Source organism: Diplotaxodon limnothrissa, linkage group LG20, assembly GCF_057381915.1.
Source record: "Diplotaxodon limnothrissa isolate DT_005_m linkage group LG20, D_limnothrissa_male_GT1.1, whole genome shotgun sequence".
Taxonomy (NCBI): Eukaryota; Metazoa; Chordata; class Actinopteri; order Cichliformes; family Cichlidae; genus Diplotaxodon; species Diplotaxodon limnothrissa.
In genome coordinates this window covers 7,724,985-7,745,689 of record NC_140615.1, presented here as the reverse complement: position 1 = coordinate 7,745,689, position 20,705 = coordinate 7,724,985, and the positions used below count along the sequence as shown (strand labels likewise).

General features: G+C 38.6%; 1 protein-coding gene across 1 annotated transcript in view; it reads right to left on the bottom strand.

Moving 5' to 3' along the window:
- Positions 1 to 20,705, bottom strand: part of kazna (kazrin, periplakin interacting protein a) — a 200,169-nt gene that overhangs the window by 59,133 nt on the left and 120,331 nt on the right. The window contains exon 5 of the mRNA XM_085345542.1: positions 4,717 to 4,824. Within this exon, the coding sequence (XP_085201668.1) occupies positions 4,717 to 4,824 (108 nt within the window). The remainder of the gene's footprint in view (positions 1 to 4,716; positions 4,825 to 20,705) is intronic.

The window sequence follows — 20,705 nt, the reverse complement described above, 5'->3', positions numbered from 1 at the left end:
TGGGGACAGAGATTCAAATGGAAAATTGTAACTTGAAACTTTGCATGAAGTTCTAACGACTACTTAGTACTTTTATTGACCTATTGTGTCTAAACCTAGAGTTTGGCCCACATTATCTTGAACAACACAACTGTTGTTATTTTAAGTAGAGGGACCAAACCAAGCTCGTGTTGCAGATATAGGATGAAGTGATGACCATCAGCTTTGATTTCAGGAGCTTAAAAGAATATGGTTTCTAATTGTTGAGAAATTAATATGAAAGCTGATTAACAGAAGAGGGTTATTTCTTCATTACGTTGTTTTCTTCTACGTTTTGAAGGACAAACTGAAGGTGGCCAGCTGGCTGTTCATTTCATTTCATTTCATGATCCAAGGTACAATTTAGAAATTAAACAAAACACACACACATTTAGTATCACCTTGGCACAGTGCTAGGCTAAGGTGTAAATCCAAATCCTAATGAGGTGTAGGTGTGGATTTTAAGACTGCAAAACAAACAGAGAAACATCTCAGAAGGAGTCAGACAATATATAATCTGATTAAGAGCACAGAGCGTTTAAATTCTGGAATGAAATTTTTAAAACATGCATTTAATTCGGTCATTACAGGTTTGAGTAGATGGCACAGCACACCTGAGTGTTTCTCAAGGTGATGACAGACAACCTGCAAACTAAGTTTCTTTCTATTTGGGTTTGTTTGTAGCTCAGGAGTCATCTAGCCAGGTCATCTACTAATCAGAAGGTTGGTGGTTCAATCTCTAGTCTTCAGTCTGCACACCTAAGTATCCTTGGGCAAGATACTGAACCAAAACCTGCTCTCTGATACATTGAGTATGAATGTGTGGATGTTAGCGAGAAAGCACTAAGGTGTAGGGAAAAAAGCACGTGTGTCGGTGACTCAGGCAGTTTGTATAAAGCTCTTTGACTGCTCAAGTACAGCAGAAAGGTGCTACACAAGAATCAATCCATTCATCAATCTACATGTTATGTTTTTGACACATTTTAAAATGAATTCATATTTCCTTATCAATCAAAACACAATATTCGTTAGTGTCGTAGCAAAATAAAGTTTTGAAGTGTGAACTGGAAACTCATTAAAAAGCTGTCTGTGGCTCTTATACTTTGCATTAAACTAATAAACGGTCTGATTATTTGGCAAGAGCAGAAATCTAAATCTTTGTAGCGCCACAGCTAACGCAATGGGTTTTAATTTACACTCCTTGAACACTTTTCTTAAGAACTCTTTAAACCCATCTTAAAAATGTTTTGAGAAAGGTCTTAGCTATTACATTACTCAGTAAAACAGATGGCTGTACTGTAACCAACAAAAGCCCTGCTATAAAGTCTTTGGTCACAGATTTTCATCTGGGATTCTGAAAGCAGATGTGACTAGAGGGAAGGGTGGCGGAGGGGAAACTTAACACCAACACAAACGTTCCTGTTGGATCCCTTTTTTAACCTCTTAATGGATTATCTATGATATTATGGCTTGTTGAGTGGTAAAGACCACCCAGAAGTCTGTGCTTCAGATTTGTTTAGTTGTTTAGTAACTCAGTCCGTTGCTTGGCACTAAGTAACCAACATATGTGTTGTGTGTTGCGCCCATTCAGTTTATGACTGCAACTGCTAACCAAACTTGCTGGCCTCACCTGACAACTTGAATCTATTTAAGATAACTTCTTACATGGTGGCAGCTTATACATCAACATTGAAGCTACTGTATGCCCCTCATTCCTATTCTCTATGGATGCAATCAGAGGAGTCGCCCCCTGCTGGTCATTGATAAGAACTTCATTATTCAGACCAAGAAACTATACTCAATGAGATTAGCTTTATTTGGCTAACCTGGATTTCTGGTACTAGGGTTCAGTCTGAACTGAACTGAACTAGCAACAACTAAACATCACAGCTTTACAACTAAATTTATGTTGTTTTGTGATGACATTTCAGTCATTTAAATATGACAACAGGTTAGACAAATACAGCCTGCCTCTGACTGGATTCTGTGGGATGTAGAAAGAAGAACAAAACAGGATTTTTATTGGTAAATGGTCTAATATAAGCTTGTGTTTTACTGAATTTTCTTCTTAAACTGTTTGTTAAAGCAAGCCAGCCATGCACACACATTGGCGCACACACGTAGGCATACACCCACATGTACTGATATGCATATTTGGGGTTTTTTTTTCCCTGTAACAGTATTTCCTTTGAAGACTGCTTAAATAAAGCCCTTCACAGCAGACAAGTATGATCTAGACCCTTTGAAATCCAGCTTTTAGACTTCATGACCTTTGAGTTCTACTTTTCAGAAGCCTCCTTTAATGAAGCCGTTAGAAAGCGACAAAGACCGAAGACAGTCTCACTGCTGCTCTGCTCCCTCCGTCAGCTTTAACCTCTCTGTAGCTTTTAACAGGAAGGCCAGAGGACACACAAGCACACAGATAAGATCGTTGTCTGTGCAAACTGCGGCACAATTTTCTTAGGATTCATAAGATCACATTTCTGTGGATCGACGGCTCAAAACTCCATTACAGGGATATAATCATTATGTCCAGAGTAATAAGTCTAAATTACCATTTCCCTTCCTTTCTTTGGTCATACTAGCCGGATTATGTAAAAACTGGCTACGACCTTGTGATCATGGCATACAGCATGTAACATAATAATATTGCTCTGTCCAGTTACTGCACTTATGCAAATGAGTCACATTAAAATGGCAAGCCTAGCTACTCTTGGACAATTGTGTCTAAGCATTTCTGAGTAGCTATTTCTGATGTGTGTAAATTACAATGGAGAGGCCTGGATATTGTTGCTGAAGGCAATTTAGCTGCCACTCTCCCACTGGCTGTAAGAGGGCTTCGATTGGGGCAGGTGTTTTGGAAAGTGTCAGCACATGAGAAAAATGGAAGTGCTCAGCAGAGACCGCTCTGCACAGTCACCCCCCCACACGCACAGCTTCACATTCTCCCGTGCTTTATTAATCGTTTGTTCTTTTCTGTCTCCGCCCGCTTCACCGGTTGATTTTCTCGTGTTAATCAGAATATGCCTGCAATAACGTTTCCTTATGTAATCCCTCACCTAGTCTTTCTCCTTCTCCTTGCAGTGCTCTTCAACTCTTTTATCCTCCACTTCCCCCTTCCCTGTCTGTCCTTCCCTCCTAAGCCAGTTTTCCCTGGAAGCCCTGTTTGACTCCTTCGCATTGACCTTCCTATCTAATGTGGCGCACATACCAAGCCTTGCCCGGCTGGTGACATCAGTGCCACTTAATGTGCCGAAGCAGCACCTGTCTTCATTATGATCCAGCACTCACTGCTTACATTGGTCTCTCCCTCTCCTTCCCTGTCTCTCTCTCTCATAGCACAGCCTCTTAGATCCCCGTTCTCATTCTGATGAAACTTGTGGTGATATACGTGGCCTTGGCCACTGCAGGGGTTTGGTGTGCCTACGTGCTTTTTCCTGAGTCTGCACATTTACAGCACCCAGGAAATGTCTATAGAACTAAAGGACCAGCTGCTTTATGCTCTGTAGGAGTGACGCACATATAAAAGGTTTAAAAATATGACCGAATCTGTCAGTATATCTGCTCGCTTGAGTCTCAAAAGCAGAGTTTATATGTTATCATGTATTTTATGTTTACAGTATTGAAGTGTTAATAATTTATTAAGCTGTCGGTGAATGCAGTGAAGAATGACAGAAATACAAAAGTAAAAGTACCTTACAGTTGTAATCAGGCACAAGAAACTGCAAAAAATGATTGTTGTGTGACCATTTGTGAGTGCACTCAGTACCATCGCCACACTGGCACACACTATTAGGAAGAGACAAGAGACCTGGCATTCAAATAAAGCCCTAAGCAGGATGCTCTAATGAATAAAGGCCCTGGGCGGCTGCCTGGATGACAATAAAGATCCATACTGGAACTGGCAACTTTACAAGACACACTAGTCAGGACACACTTCTGGACTGACGCCGTACTTAACATCTTTGATCTTCTATAAAAGACTCCAAGCTTTAGTGATGAAAGTGCTGGAACATGGAGACGGACTCCAGACAAACTACTAAAAGTGTTTGTCTGGAGAGCGGCTGGCGCTAATGTGAGACCCGTCTGACCACCCAGTCAGATAAGCATCATGGGAATAAATACAGTCTTTAAAGTTAATAGGCTGCTTTTCCAGATGGCTCTCGGTGACACAAGTGACTAAACACACAGGGCAGACTGTGGTGACGGTGAAGCATGAGCTGAAGTTGGGTAACCGTTTAATAAAAAGTAAAACAATCATTTTCTAAATTGCTTCTAAGTGCATAATATTATAATTACTATGAACTTCTGACCTCGTTTAAGTGATTAAAAAAGCATCTCTTTTTATAACACATAGAGCTTAAATAATATAGTACACTTGAAACAACATGGTGGAATCAGTTCTTAGTAGTTTAAGTAATACACACTCTCATTTCTGACAAATGCAAGCCGACACTGCTGAGACGGGGGAGTAAGTGATGCGCTTACTGCATTACAAATCCTCGCGTGCACATCTTAAAGACCCTGAACCTGACATGTTTATGGATTTAATGCATTTCCAGCTGCATGTGTGTGTACATACACTATATTTGCATATGTGTATTTAGGCGAATCTATATGAACTTTCACATCCACCAAAGCTTTAACAGCAAAGCAAGCGCAGGAAATGAAACATATTTCACCTGATTAGAGTCTTACCTTTGTCCAGAGAGGCATCTGGAGAATTGAAGTCCATGAGACTGCTGATTTCAGTCTTGTAACAGAGTTCGGTAGCCGGGGGCTTCTGCCTCTGGTGGGGAGAGGGATCTAGGAGAAGAACAAGCAACCACCGGTTTTAACTTGATGAATAACATGTAAAAGGATCAATGAATACAAAGAACAATTCATTTGTATGATATGCAGTTTGCACTATAAGTATTTGGATACAACAAAGTTTTGGTAATCTTGAGTCCGCACACCACCAAGGTAGACTTTAAATCAATAAAGCTGCGATTCAAGTGCAGATTTTCAGCTATAAATCAAAGGGTTTCACAGAAGTACTGCTTTAACTGTTTAGGAATTACAGTCATTTTTAGTCTTCCAGTTTTAGAAGCTCAAAATTAATTGGACAATTAACTGACAGATGAGCCCTGTTCTCCCATCATTCCTTGGTAAATTGTGCAGATAAAATATCTGAGGTTGGTTCCAAGTGCCAAACTTGCATTTGGTAACTGCTCACTGCAGCTTTCAATATGAGGTCATAAGGTGTCAGTGCAACTGAGTGAGGCTATCATTAAGCTATCAGAGGGACAGCAGCCAAATCTATATTCTGGATCTATAAATTCATGGACCAATAGACCTAAAAGACCACAGATGACGAGTAAAGTGGGACAAAAAATTATTCCTTTGGCTAATAAAACCAATACAAAAGAGGTAGGCATATTGTTATCAAAATCTACAATCAAAAGAATTCTTTGGATAGATGAAGCAAGAGAAACTTACCAAGGCAATGGGAGAAAAAGAAAAGTATGGCAACGTAAAGAAAGAAATCATAATCCAAAGCATTCCCCATTATCTGTCAAGCATGATAGAGACAATGTTACGGCAGGTATGGCTGCCAGTGGACCCAGGTCATGAGTGTTTATTGATGATGTGACTGCTGATAGAAGTAGCTGGAGAAGTTGTGAAATGGGCTATACTCTCTGCTCAGGTTAAGCTAAATCTGCAACACTGGTCACACTGACAGCACTTTGCACTGCAAGTGGATAACAACCCAAAGCAAACTGCAAACATTTCTCAATGCAACTAAGCTGGATATTTTTCAAAGGCCAAGATGACCCGATCTCCACCCAACAGAGCAAGCATTTCAGCTTTGACTACAAGGCTGAAGTCAGCTGCAGCGGTCGGTGACGTTCATGGGTTCTAAATTTCACTGTCTGCAAGTCATTGTCTACTAAGGATTTTCATCCAAGTAATAAAAACAATCTTAAAAATTAAAATCATGTCAGTGTGAAAGTCTCTGAAATGTGGGACTATGTTTGAAAATGGTTTGAATTAAAGCTGAAAGTCACCTCAGTCAATCAAGATGTGACTGAAGTGCAAACTTATTAACATAAACAGACCGACAGGCATTACAGGTTGCAATGTGTGTAGGAACCAGAAGGATTAATGCCGCACACAACACCAACAAGTCCACAAAATCCTTCCCAGTACACACATAATCAACTTTTACTCCTCACTCCTTACACTGTAAGGAAACTGAGAGACTGATGCACACACATAAATATTAGCATTTTTATAACCCGAGTGCATTTGATTTCATGTGAGGTTCAGTGGTTTCTAATATAGTTTTTGGTTCCCACCAGTGGCATGCAGTGAATGCATATTGAATGCATTGCTCCAGGTTAACTCACATAAAAGTGTTTGCTAAAATGACTTTGTCACTTAGACGTGTACAGTCAACTTCTGCTGTCCTCTCAGTCCATCACACTCGTGCATGTATGAAGAGTTTTAGACACCCAACACTCCAAGAATGACAATTGCTACTTCAAGACGAATAATAAAGTTCTCTTAGCAAAAAAAAGTTGAAATATTTGAGATTCTCCTCTGCTCACACATACAATAAAATTCCCATTTCTGCAAACTACATCTTTTCCACTTCACTCTTCAATCTCTGCTCCTCCCTGGCCTCTACCCGTTCCTTCTGCCATCACTCCACCACCCACCTATTAAGATGCTGTTTGCTGGTTGAATTATTTGCAGTAATTGAGCACAGATGTGTCTGGGAGCTGAAGTTCCAGGGGTGGTGCTGTCATTACGGCAAGATTAGTCATCTCACTTTTTAAAATGGGTTTTATAAGGCTACAAATAACAGCCTGGCTCCCTGTCCCCCACCTAAGGTGATTGGTAAAACATGAGGGCTGTTTTTAACTGCGCATAACTCTTTGCCACCTTGCAAACGTATAATTTTTCAAACTCGCCCGAGGTGCAGCCTTTGGCACTGGGAACACAGATGTCAGTTTTTTGAATAATGTATAAATTCAAAGCTCACACTTATCTGCCAAGTTCAAGCCGTTGCTGCCCAGTAGCCTCGTGAAAATGTTTTATCTTCCCTGCATAGTACCTTTGACAGGCCCTCACCGACATTTAAAACCCAGGCAAAGGCTAAGAGTATGGTGGAATAAATGCCAAGGAAGAAGTAAACCATGACAGCTGTTTGATGACGATAGTAAGGTTAAGCCGGTATGGAGGGAAAAAAGCATAGAAATATGATGCAGACTGAGCTCAGGTATGACTTGACAATTTAAAAAATAATAATAATAAAAAAAATATATATATATATATATATATATATATATATATTTTTTTTTTTTTTTTTTTTTTTTTTTTTTAACTGTGAATACCATCATGTCGAGCTAAAATAACAATTTCCACAAATACCTTGAACTCATTTACTCCTCATCTCTGGATCTCTTCATCTCTCTCTCAAGTTTCAAGTGTTATCCAAAGGGTATTTTGGTCATTTCAGATTACATTAGATTTTTTTTATAAGATTATGAAATGATCAAAATACTGCTAATGATTGAACAGACTTGAACACCTTTATAAAAAAAACTGGTCTGAATATCCACAAGGAAATGTTTAATAATCGTATTATGTATTATAAGGAGTGTATTAATCAAACAAAATCTGCTTACTACTCCACCATTATCTGTTCAAAAGATGACTCAACCAAGATACTGTTTTCACTGTTCAACTCTTCTTTCAGGTCACCAGATTCTTTACCTGCTCATCTTTACTCATCCTCCTTTTGTGATTCTTTAATGTTATTTTTCATTGAGTATATTCACAAAATACACCAAGAACTGGTTTCCAATGTTCCATTTAGCTCTTCCTGTGTAATTCATCTCCCATCACACTGTTTTTCTGCTTTCCAGCTCCCCTCGGTTACTGATATTTCAGATTTCATCTGCAAGTCAAAACCTTCTACTTGTCAGCTAGACACCATTCCTACAGTTTTGGTTAAGGCATGTTTACCTTCTTTGCTTCCCCTCATATCTGCCATCATCTGCTCTTCACTTACCACTGGAACTGTTCCTTCTTCCCTCAAAATTCCCGCCATCACCCCAATATTGAAAAAAACTGGTCTAGATCCCAATAATTTTGAGAATTTTTGGCCTATTTCCAATCTACCATTCCTTTCAAAAATTCTTGAGAAAAGAATTCCACTCACAATTAACTAATAATAATAATCTGTATGAACAGTTCCAGTCTGGTTTTCGCCCCTCCCATAGCACGGAAACAGTACTTATAAAAATAACCAATGATCTTCTTATGGCAGCTGACTCCGGTTCACTTTCCATTCTTATTCTCCTCGATCTGAGTGCTGCTTTCGACACTATTTCTCACTCTATACTTCTCAGTAGGCTAGCCTCTATCGGTCTCTCCCATACTCCACTAGCCTGGTTTAAATCATACCTGTCTGATCGCACTCAGGTCATTCAACTCAAATCCTTTACTTCTCAGCCCTTCCCTCTGACCACTGGCGTGCCCCAGGGATCTGTCCTAGGGCCCCTTCTTTTCATTATCTACCTTCTACCGCTTGGACATATTTTCCGTAAATACAATATCCATTTTCAGTGTTATGCCGATGACACGCAGCTTTATCTGTCCACTAAACCTGATTCTGCTCTTCACCCTCTGTTTAGCTGAACAAAATTCATGGTTCTCTTCTAATTTTCTCAAACTCAATAGTAATAAATCCGAGCTCCTCTTGGTCGGCACTAAATCAACATTATCCAGAACCAACAGTTTCTCTATTACTATCGATAACTCACCGGTCTTCATTTCTTCCTCTGTGAAAAGTTTGGGTGTCATCCTCGACAGTACTTTACCTTTCAATTCACACATTAATAATGTTACTCGGTCTGCATATTTTCAATTGCGCAACATTAATCGTCTCCGTCCTTTTCTCACCCCACATGCCACTGCCATTCTTGTCCATAGCCTTGTTATTTCCCGGATTGATTATTGTAATTCACTTCTTTTTGGTCTTACTCAAAAATCCACCCACATGCTCCAACGCGTCCAGAACTCTGCTGCTCGTATCATCACCAGGACCCCTTCTGTCCACCACATCACTCCTGCCTTGCAGCAGCTTCATTGGCTCCAATATAAATATCGCATCAATTTCAAAATACTCTTGTACACATTTATTAAGGATATTCATCATCTCTCTCCTCCATATCTCTCTGATCTGGTTAAGATCACCGCCCCATCTCATTGTCTCAGATCTTCTTCTTCCCTTTCACTCTCCGTCCCTTCCCCCGTCTTGCAACCATGGGGAGCCGGGCTTTCAGCTGCTCTGCTCCACGACTCTGGAATTCCCTACCTCCTAATCTAAGAAATATCTCTTCCTTCTCACTCTTTAAGTCCAAACTCAAAACCCACTTGTACAAAATAGCTTATCCCACATAACCTCTCCACTCTGCTATTTTATTTGTTTATGTCTTATGCTTTTATGATTCTGTAAACTGCTTGCTTTTATGTTGCTTTTATTCTACTGTGTACAGTGACCTTGAGTATTTTGAAAGGCGCTTTCAAATAAAATGTATTTTTATTATTATTATTATTATTATTATTAACACTGGTTCAGTTAGTGCACACTTAAGTCAAAGGTATAGAGAGATTTCTGCTCTAAGGATTTTATAAGAAATGCTTTTCAAATTTACAGGTTTAAGATAAAAAACACATTTAACAGTAGGGGGAGAGATCAGTCAGTCTGCAGCTCTGAAAATATAAAATGTCATTTTTTTAGTCAAATTGATTTATCAGGGAAGTAGATGTGTTTTTTCGGTCACTGTTCATGCCCTTTGAATCAATGCGCTTTTGAAATCGCTGAATATGTGGGTCTAGTGTGGTCCAAGTGCTTCATATTGATCGTTAAATCTTCAGCTCAGCTCACCGAAGTCAAACGTACACTATATCAAAAGGCTGATAATATTGGAGTGCTGAAGAAACAATGAAAAATATCATCTTTTTTGTTGCTCTGCATCGCTGCATTTGCTGCACTGCACCTTGAAAGAGAGTGAAGCTTTCTGTAAACCTTTCCCTGTGCATCTTTTAAATCATGTTTGGTGTGATCTATTAAGGATTTGAGATAAGAGCATCATTTCATCTCTCTGTTTCCAGCTTCCTGTTGCTTTTTCCCCATTTCCTCATGGTCCAACCGGAATATTATCTGAAAAAAAGTATTTTTTTCCTTATTTCTCTCAAAGTGCACATATACACCACACACTGTTAAAGCATATAGGGTTTTTTTTTTTTTTCCAATCGGGCATAAAAATGAAGAAAGCTGCACACTTAATGTGATGCATACATTATACACCATCAGAGTGCATGTCATTGCATGCCATTATTGCTCGATTTTGAACCGTCTTTACCTCCTGCACCTTTGGATTTTTTTAGGTTTCCCAACCAAAGGTCAGTCTTTCAGACTTTATTGAAGCATAGGTATGAAAATATATAACATATAAAGGCAAAAACAAAGTCTGCGTAATCCTAACGAGCTTGACAGTCAATATTTGTTATGACAACACAGCCTGAACTTCTTTAGGCATGCTCTTTCATTCCTTAAGGGAAAAAGACTTACCATTCATGTCCTACAGACATAACATGACATAAAAATACTTATTTTCACCTTCACTGTCCAGTTTCCTCAGTTTTCTTAAGGACACACTGCACACCATGTTGACATATGTCACGTTTTCCTCTAATTTCACCTTGTTGGTGAAAAAAGTCTTATAATATTTAATGCCTGTCAAACTGTGTTTAATTTGGCCTTTTTTTTGTAGACTCAACTAAAGAGCTGTGAATCAATGATGTGTTTTAGTAACATTATGGATATGAAAAACGGATAATCAAATTCTTTGTCTCAATGCATGACTAATGATTGTTTTGCCTGTTATGCATATAAGTGAATGAATGAATGGTTGCCACGTTACTGCTAGTTGCCACCTGTCTGTAAGCCCCCTTTCGAGTTAGAAGAAACTGCAAGAAAAGAAAAGCGACCTGTGAGGCTTGCCAGACTAGCCATTAGGTGGCCACCGTGCGAATATGGCCCATGGATAAATAACCGAAGCATTTCATGCAGAAAGCTGTGTTTTCTGTGGGAGAGAATAACATATTTTGGTGTGAAGTTTAGGTTCCTGAATTTCTGCAGACAGAGGACAAAATATCCAAATACTCACAATACTGAGGAAGTTCAGAAATAAATAAGGATAGTATGCAAAGTTTTGTTGTTGTTGTTTTTTTTTACCCATTTCATTTAAATTCCCCCCAAAATGAATTTCAGTACATCACATCAGAATCCAGCTCTAGCCTCATTTTTAAGCTACAAAGAAAGAAGGAGGTTTGGGGATAATAATTTGACATTCACAACACTGACTCATCAGCTCTGTCTTATTAAGTAAGAAGCAGCGTTTGTGTTTGCAGAGAGGTTTATACACAAACATAATAGCTGCAAAGGGGTTGCAATATCTCTCAAAATAAAACGTTCACGAGAAAGCAATAAACTGCGCTGCAGCAAATATGTTTTTGGTTTTTTTGTACAACTGATGAGAATTTATGACACTCTTTGACTTGGTTCCATTTTCCCATCAAACGTCCTCGGTTTGCTTTATGAATAACAAGCAGTTCAACTTAATATTGAGCACACAAGTGAGGAAAAAGGTAATTGTTCTTTGATGAAATAAATATTGATTTGGCAGAGACACTAAAACAACTGTTATACTTCATGCAGTAAATATGTACGTAATTATCAGAATCACTTTGCCGATCCGCTTGTGCCGAAAGCAATCCGACACGCACAGAACGTCACCTACGTGTAATACAGGTCCTCGCAGGCATGTTAATCACTTGTGGGAAATTTCTCACTTTCTGACACACACAGTCTGTGTTACAGAGATTTTATTCAGTTGTATGGCCATTTTTCCTTATTAAAACAATTCTTCCCATGCAATTACACGGGAATAGCAGAAAAGCAAGGAAAAAAGGCAAAGATATGCTCATTTGAAAGACATGCATCATACTCCAAAAACCATAATGTCACAGAAAAAAAGAAACATCAATTCTTCAACTCTGAAAAATAGAAAAAAAGACAGCTCCCGTAGTGAGATCAGTGTAGTGGGGTGTAGCTACAGGAAGACTAGGATGGTGGTTTTTCTGAACATGTAAACACATTTGCTTTCAGGAAGCATGTCTTAAAAGGCCGTTGCATGCCAAGCACACATTACCTGCTATTATGTAAAATTATGTAAAATTAAATTAGCTAATTAATAAACATTTAAAATTTTTAACTAGAAACTAGATATTTTATTGGGTTTATTATATTTAATCTTTCCTACAAGACGTTTGAAAAGAGTTAGGTCATAGGCAACAAAAGACTGAGACAATTAATTAGGTTAACTGGAAGCAGGTCAATGACGTGACAGGGTATAAAAAGAGCATCCAAAGAGGCCGGGTCTTTCACTGTGATTTCACTGTGACAGGCTGCTTTAAAAGAATAAGAATAATGTTTCCTGTTATGAAAACTGAATGGAAACATACGGGGATTTAATCACCTACAGTTGATAATGTAATTAAAAGACTGGAAAAATCTTTGTATGAAAGGGAAAATGCTGACAACCAAAAATGAATGAGTTTAATCATACTCTTAAATAGCAGCTAACACAGCCACTGAATATCTAAACCAGTGCAGAAATTATTTGCAGATTTATCAACCGACTGTTCTGACAAACACGCTAAATATTTGCTGATTTGTCTTCTCAGATGTTAGGATTTTGAATCTGGGGAATTGTTAGTGCCATATTTCTGTTCATTAGTTATTTAAAATCATTCTAATTATCCTAAACTGTAATGTTTGAAGCATATACTTACTAATTTTTACAATGTTTCTCCTTAACCATAAAAAATGCTACAAAACAAACACAAAAAACCCACCCACCTGCCTCTTCAGTAATGCCACCTGACTGCTGATACCCATAGGTGCCTGATTTACCTTCATACATCTGCAGTAAAACTTGCATGGACAACTCAGACAACAAGAACCCCCTGTTGTTCCCCTTCTCAGCAGGGATGAAACAGGTTGCATCTCCCAAAATAAACTGCTCCCTCAAAATACAGACAGCCAAGCTCCCTTTACATCACCGAGGCTGTAGGAAGACTTACTTCAAACTACAGACATTGTGCATTTTTAAAAGACCTCGGATGCTTGCCAGCAGGGAGCCAAGTATTTCACACCAAAAACATAATCTGTGAAGCTGAGAAAAATATTCATAGAGGGCTTCAGTGTTTTATTTTGTTGTTATTATTGCTGCTGCTACCATGAATAGATGATATAGTCTGAACATGGCTGGAAGTATACCATGTTTTTATATATGAGCACATACAGCACTGCAAAAGTCTTAGGCCAGCAGTCGGTTTTTATTTTTTACTTTCTCAAGGTGCCAGCGCTTCTTGTAAATATTTGAAATGGGCTTGAGCAATAGTTCTTTAAGCTTTCTGGAGTCTTTTCAGAGGTTTTTCTTTGAATATTGGTCACTCCAGTCTTTGAACCCGATTGTTTTCAAGGGAATCCTTTTTTTATTTGTTAAGCCACTTAACACTTATGAATCATTCAATGAAAGCCACTTAACAGATAAGATTTCCAAAAACGACTAAAAAACTATCAACAGCAGATGAACAGTATCTGAAAGTCATGTCCTTAAGCAATAGGAAAAAATCTAGCAAAGACTATTGTTCACCAAAGCCTCATCAAAAATGATCTCAGTGAAGGTTGGCTGTCAAGAAGCCATTTTCAAGGAAGGATAACAGGGAGAAAAGGCAATAAAAATCAGTTATCAACAGCTCTTATGTAACAATAAATGCAAATTTAAAAAAGCAAGAACTTAGTTTTTCGACATGGCAAGGATCCCAAACACAATTCCAATAAAAACTCAGTTTTTGCCTTATATACTGTGTTTCCAAGTATATTTCTATGTATATTCAATAAACTGCTGCACCTATTACATATTAGCAAGATAAAAAGAAACGATGGGAGCCTCTAGCCTTTTGCAGTACTGTATGTCCATCACTACAGCATGTATCTATCTATCCTGCTGTAATCAACCAACACATTGATTTTGCCATTTTAACAAATTAATTGATTTTATGGTTCAAAGCTGCCAAAAGAAATGTTGGATCCATTTCACATCCTCTTTTTTCTAGCCAAAAGGCTCCATCAAGTCCACCCAGGATGGCCTCACTCTCAATGAAACACATTAACCTGGCATCATAATAATAAGAAAGAGACTTCATATAGCGGAAGACCTTATTACATTTAGTGACCGAATCGTTTATAGCCAGTCACTGTAATAGAACACAGCGACACTCTACATTTACAAAGCGTTCAAGTTCATAGTTTTATGGAGATTACTGTAGAGGCCAAGTCAGGGAGTCACATTCCAATATGGTGAACTCTGTGAGGTTATGATATTAAATGTTCTATATTCTATCAGTCCTACAGGGGAGACCAAGTGGAAATGCTAATCTCTATGGTTGGACTGTTCCCTCTCTCTGTCACACACATTCCTGTCACTCCCTCTCTACCTTGAGCCCTCTCTTCTTTCTTACTTGGCTGACTTCACCACTCCAACATCACCTTTTTTTCCTCCTGATTTCTGTCCTTTCTCTGTCACTGTTTAATGGGGTTCCCCAAGCTCTTCTTTCTTCTGAGCCTGCCATATTTTATCAGCCGGCACAGTGCAGGGAAAGGCGACGGCTGGAACAAAAGCAGACCCTAATGAGTAGTGGAGGTGATTAAGGAATGAATAGACGGCTGCTGCTGGAACCTTCACCAAGCTGCCCGTGTGCCCCTGCTCAGTCTGCAATCTGCAGATAGACACTGCCTCGCTTTTCCTACGTCTGCCACTCGCCTTTAATTACGCTGACATTCTCTGGTTCCGAGAGTGCTGGACTTGTGATAAAGCTCACGTATTTATGCATTAATCATAAGCAGCCAGGACAGGCCTTTTCCCCCCACTGCTTCACCTGCATCGAGACCCCATTTCAAGGCACCGTATAAATGTTCGGAAGATTAATGGAACTAATGGACCTGGGGTTTGATTGCGGGGAGCCGGTGCTTAATCTGTAGCCGCCCACACTAACTACCCCAGATCTCAACATGCCTCGTTCTCAATTCACATTGTAATGAAAGGCTGCCGAATATGCGAGGCAGGCCATTCAAGGAAGCGTGTAGGCTAGGGATGTTATTAGTTGGTATAAGGACTTAGGAGAAAATGAGCTGCTGCCTGAGAAACCAAACCGAGGAGAAGTGGGCTTTTGTTAACGCGCGAATGTCATTTTCACAGCAGCCATCTGAGGAATGAACACGTCGTCACTGTATGTAAAGTGAAAAATGTCCTTTCTGCTCAGCTCTATTACAGACAAGAGACAGGTGCCTGCCAGCACTACAGTATTTTAAAATGGCCTGAGCACGGCCACTTCCGCACTTTATCAGGAATCAAAGTACTTTGGGAGATGGAGAGCAGCATGACATCTCATATCAGGAAACTGGATGGGGATGAATCTTGGATCCTCTCATTTGATAGGCTTTAAATAATAAATAACTTATAGCACCAACAGTTCCTCATATTTTTCCACAGTCTGTTGCAGCTGTAAACATATAGATTTCATGTATATGTAATTATAAATAGATACAGTATGTCAACTACAATTGGCTCTTAACCATTACTACACCTAACTACTAAACTATAAGCGTTACTACGACAACCCTGCCAGCTGTTTTACAGGACAATCCACATGTGGTGAAATAGTTCAATGTTCATAGCTATAGTAAGTCAAATTTTTGGAAAGACCGGGATAAATGCATACTTCAAACTGTATTAAAGAAATAAATAATTTGATGTCTTCGGGAATCCTGGAATAACGTTTTCCAAAGGCTTGCCGAAGGTTGGAGGAAAGGACTGACATCACAATCACATCTGTCCCATTATGCCAATAAGCGTTTACAAAAAAAAGAAAAAAGGTACAGAAATATTAGCAACCAGCTCCCCAAGTCCAGGCATTATAACCATATTACATTAACCAACTATATTTGAATAAAAAACAGAATCTGCGGATACTTAATAAACTAATTTGAAATTTGCCTCGAGAATGAATATGAAGATATTTGAATAATTATATTCCCGATGCAATTATGCAAAAAAAAACAAAACCTAGAAGGTAAAATTGAATGTAAATTGAATGTAAATCCTCTTCAGCACCCCTCGATCAATTTAATAAATACCATCTATGCCAAATGTGTATTATGAACAGCTTTTAACACCAATTATGACTCAAAGAAACAGCAAAATGACTAAAGTGTAGTATTCTCTAAAGGACTTTGAAGGCTGTTGTTTCTTTTTCTTCCCATCTCCTTTTAGACTGGCAAGGCACAGTAAAAGACAATATGATGAACACTGTTGCAGTCTTTTAGTGCCACACAATGCATTATTGTATAATGCTATAATTTGCAATCCTTTCATAACATTTTATGCCAAAAGCTGCTTCAAAATAAGGCATTTCAAGTGACGTTTTAATATACTACTGGTGTCAGTTTTATGGGTTTCTAATGGAGCATGCTACTTAGAGAGACAGATATGACAGGAAACAGCTAAGTAACTGAAATTAAATTGTTATGAACTTTTCTGCTCTCTAAATGAAAAGGAAGGTGTTAGTCAAGATTATGGAGGGATGAATATGCTTTATCTACTAGGCAAAAAGGTAAAATGATATGACTCTTGAGAAAGTATGAGCGATGCTTGCAGGGTTTAGTGCTGATTCAAAGCTATGAGGTAGTGAAAGAAAGAGGTTGACAGTCTGTAAGTGTGGGTGGCTGGCCAAGATGTGTGAAAGCTTTGGATGGCATGAGTTAGTTCAGCAAGACCACCATCACAAACATAAAAAAATCATAACGAAAGCAATTAAAGTGGTTGTTTATAGAATTAATCAACAGTTAAAACTTACTGAGAAATCAACACGGTAATCAGGACTAAGACAAATAATATTGGTGAAGAGTAGGATCATACTAAAATTAATACTGGATTTGATATTAAATTGCAACAGTACTGAAATCACCAATGGCTGTCTTTATCTTCTCCAGTTGACACACGTATCAAAAGGGCAGTAAAGCTTATGTTTGAACAACACTGAAGTGTTCAGCAGTTGTCATGAATGTTAACCTGCTCGGTGCGCATGTTAACGTTAGCTGTTCGACCATTAGCAATTACCCAACAGTCACATTAGCCGTCTGTTATCACTAAGGTAGTGGCTAGCCGCAATGGCTCATAATAAAATGATGACGTTAATGTGAGACCTACGCAGCCAACCTCATACAGACTAGAGATGGCACGATACCACTTTTTTATGTCCGATACCGATACCGATATGAATCCGATATAGTGATTTTTAATCAACAAAACTGTTTTTTAAATATCTTGCTGCATTTTGTATAAGTTCATACTCAAGTTTAAAACAACAACTACACTAAAGCTATTCTGTTATACCTGTATGCAAAAAAAAAAAAATTCATAGTTCAGCAATACTGATCAATCTAATAAACTTAAACCTACACCATCCTCCCTATTCTGGTATTTTAAAGAGTACTTAACATAAATATTAAGCAACCTAACTAATAGGGTTCCAACTCCCAGCAACAAAAATAAATAAATAAAAAATAGGGAACCACCCCTCACACTCCACCTCATGATGCTTAATCGACGTAATCAACCTTAATTTGATGCAGTGTGAAAAAAAATGCACAGAAATCAATTATTTTTCAAGAAATATTAAATAGATTCAACATCTTTCTTCAACAAAATTGCAGACTGCACAGATGGTACCTTCCCAAAGGAAAAAGTACTATAGCTTACTAGGGTATATATATTAGACTTAATAGTTACTATATACAGTAACTGACTTCTATTCATTTTACATCAAATTAAAACTTTGGGTGTCAGATAATTATTTATTAAAAGCTAGACATTTTAAATGAGAATAAGAAAGAAAAGTATGTCTTTGTGCCCCCTTTTCCCTGTTAATGCCCTATCGGCCCCCCTGGCTAAACTTTGCTAGATCCGCCCCTGCACAGTTACCAGCGTCAGCTACGTAGAAAAAGATCCTCGAGTAGAAAGTAATATTAAATACATTCTAACAATAGCTGATCAAGCTTAAACGTGCTGCTGTTGTTCAGCCGCTGGTTTCCTCTTTCTGGTGCAAAGTGGGCCAAAAGCAAACTAGAGACACGGACTCGCGACAGAAAAGCCGATCAGCTGATCATTAAGCAGTTTCATGATTGAAGTAGCAGCAGGAGAGGCAGTCGCTTGTTAAGCTTAACGCAGGAATGCTTTACAAACATTCAGAGATGGACTTGCACACTTGCTTTACTTCTCTCGGGATAACTTTGTCGGAGATGAAATGCCGGGTTGCTAGCGAAGCTCCACATGCTATCCAGACCACCGACAGGTCCCGCATGCCACAGCCGCTCTATCACGTGATGCATACTGCTCCGACGTGCTAACGTTCTGAGGTGAGTTACGGCGTGTTGCAAGTTTTGTGAGGTGCTTTCGTGATATTTAATGGATCGGATTACATTTTTTATTTTTCTCCGATATCCGATCCAGTAATTTAGGTCAGTATCGGACCGATACCGATACGTAATATCGGATCGGTCCATCTCTAATACAGACAGTGATAATTTAAAAGAAAAACACATCTAGAGTATGCAATTTCTGAAAAAACCACAGTGGGATTCTTGCTACTGGCAGACTTGGTCTGTAGATTGCCTCTGGTGAGAGTAAAACGAGGAAGGTAAAGAGGTTGGCTAACAAAGCTGTAGGGCTCATAAACACATGTACACATAAGTGTGATGTATCTGAGACAGCAGCTACTCTGTACCTAATGCAGTATGGAATTCTTTTGTACACTGGAAAGTGTTTACAGTTTTCTTTTCTTATGACCTTAAACATACAAAGGAGAGGGGGTTACTCTGCCAGTAAGCCACAGGTAAAAGAGAAGGCTAGCTGTTCATTCAAAATAAATGGGACTTTATCAAAGGAAATATTGGAACATTTCAGAAATAGTATGAAATGTTGAAAATCTGAATAGAAACACGTAGTGCAGAATCGAGAGGGTCGTTTTAAAGTATGACCAGTCTGTCGGTGTGAGACTAGCTAGCCAGAGAAGAAGAAGAAAAATGGCAGATGACAATAACACGTGTATAATAATTCTGCTGGAATTATTATTTTTGTCTTAAAAATGTTTCTCAGAAAATCCCAAATTGAAGCTGAGGAAAGTCTCCCAGCAACCTTATGAACTGTTTAATTAGCAATGAAAACGCCAAGTCACCAGAAACACATCACTACATCAGAACCTAAAAATATTGTTGCTTTTTTACAACATAAAATAATTGCAACATATTTTTTTATATATTCGTCTCACATTTTATTTTTGTACTATTTAAAGATAGTGATGCAACTAATATTAATTTTTTAAAAAGAGCATAAGTCATATCAATAAAATACACTAAATGAGAAGAAGACGAGAGACAAGATATAATAAGAGCTACTTTATATCTTAATATATCTTGCTGCATATCTAGTCAAGATATATCTAGTTATATCCTATTCTCTTTTTTTTTTTCATCTTTGTTGCCAATCACCATTATTTTTTATGTTACTAGCGGAGCTACAGTATTACTCACTACAACTCATCACAGTCCTCTGTCTTATTAGAATTTGCCTTTGAATGTGATGTACTGAGCATTTATCATTGCATTAAATGCCTGAATAAAAATTACTACATAAAAGAATTTATTTTGTATTTTGTATGAAAAACAGACAGAATTTGCCTTGTATTTCCTCATAACAAAAATCCTCCCCAAACTCATCACAGGCAGCACAGGCTCTCCAAACCTTGTCAGATCAGAGGCTCTTTTCTGGTCCACTGTCTCACTTCACTTTAAAATACCTGACAAATACCCATCTCTGTTTCACACTTTTGCTTTTATCTGCTGACTGTGGATCATTTCGCTCACACTAAGTCCTCTCCCTCCAAAGTATCCTTACTCCTGCCTCCAGCTTTCCCCTCATTCCTGATCTCCCTCAGTGCTTTTCATTATGCTAACTTATGCTGCCTCATGTCCGATCTGCTGCCGTGACCCGGAAATCTCATCCCCTCCGCTATCATGAAGGATCTTCCAATCCCTTAATCACGCATGGAGGAGTGAGGAGAGAGGGGGCTTCTGGAGTAGGTAAAACCAAGCAAACAAAGGTGTATCCTATGCACTGTGATGGATAAATATAACGCATCCACACATGACCCTTGTCTACATGCACTTAACACAGTTTATTCTAGTAGCTCTAGTAGTTTTAAAGTGTCACGCATAAGGATAAATGGGAGCAGTATGTCACAACTAACTGACATCATTCAAGAATGACATTACAGAGGGAAGATATCATTCATCGGAAGCTTTTGCTCCTGCGTCTGCATTTTTTTCCCTCTCATCTCTCTCTCGCGTCCTCGCTGGGAGGAGTTGAGACGTGAGGAACAGTGAAGAAAGAGCATAGAAACATTAGCCTAATGAAAGGCACCCTTCATCAGTCTTTCCAACC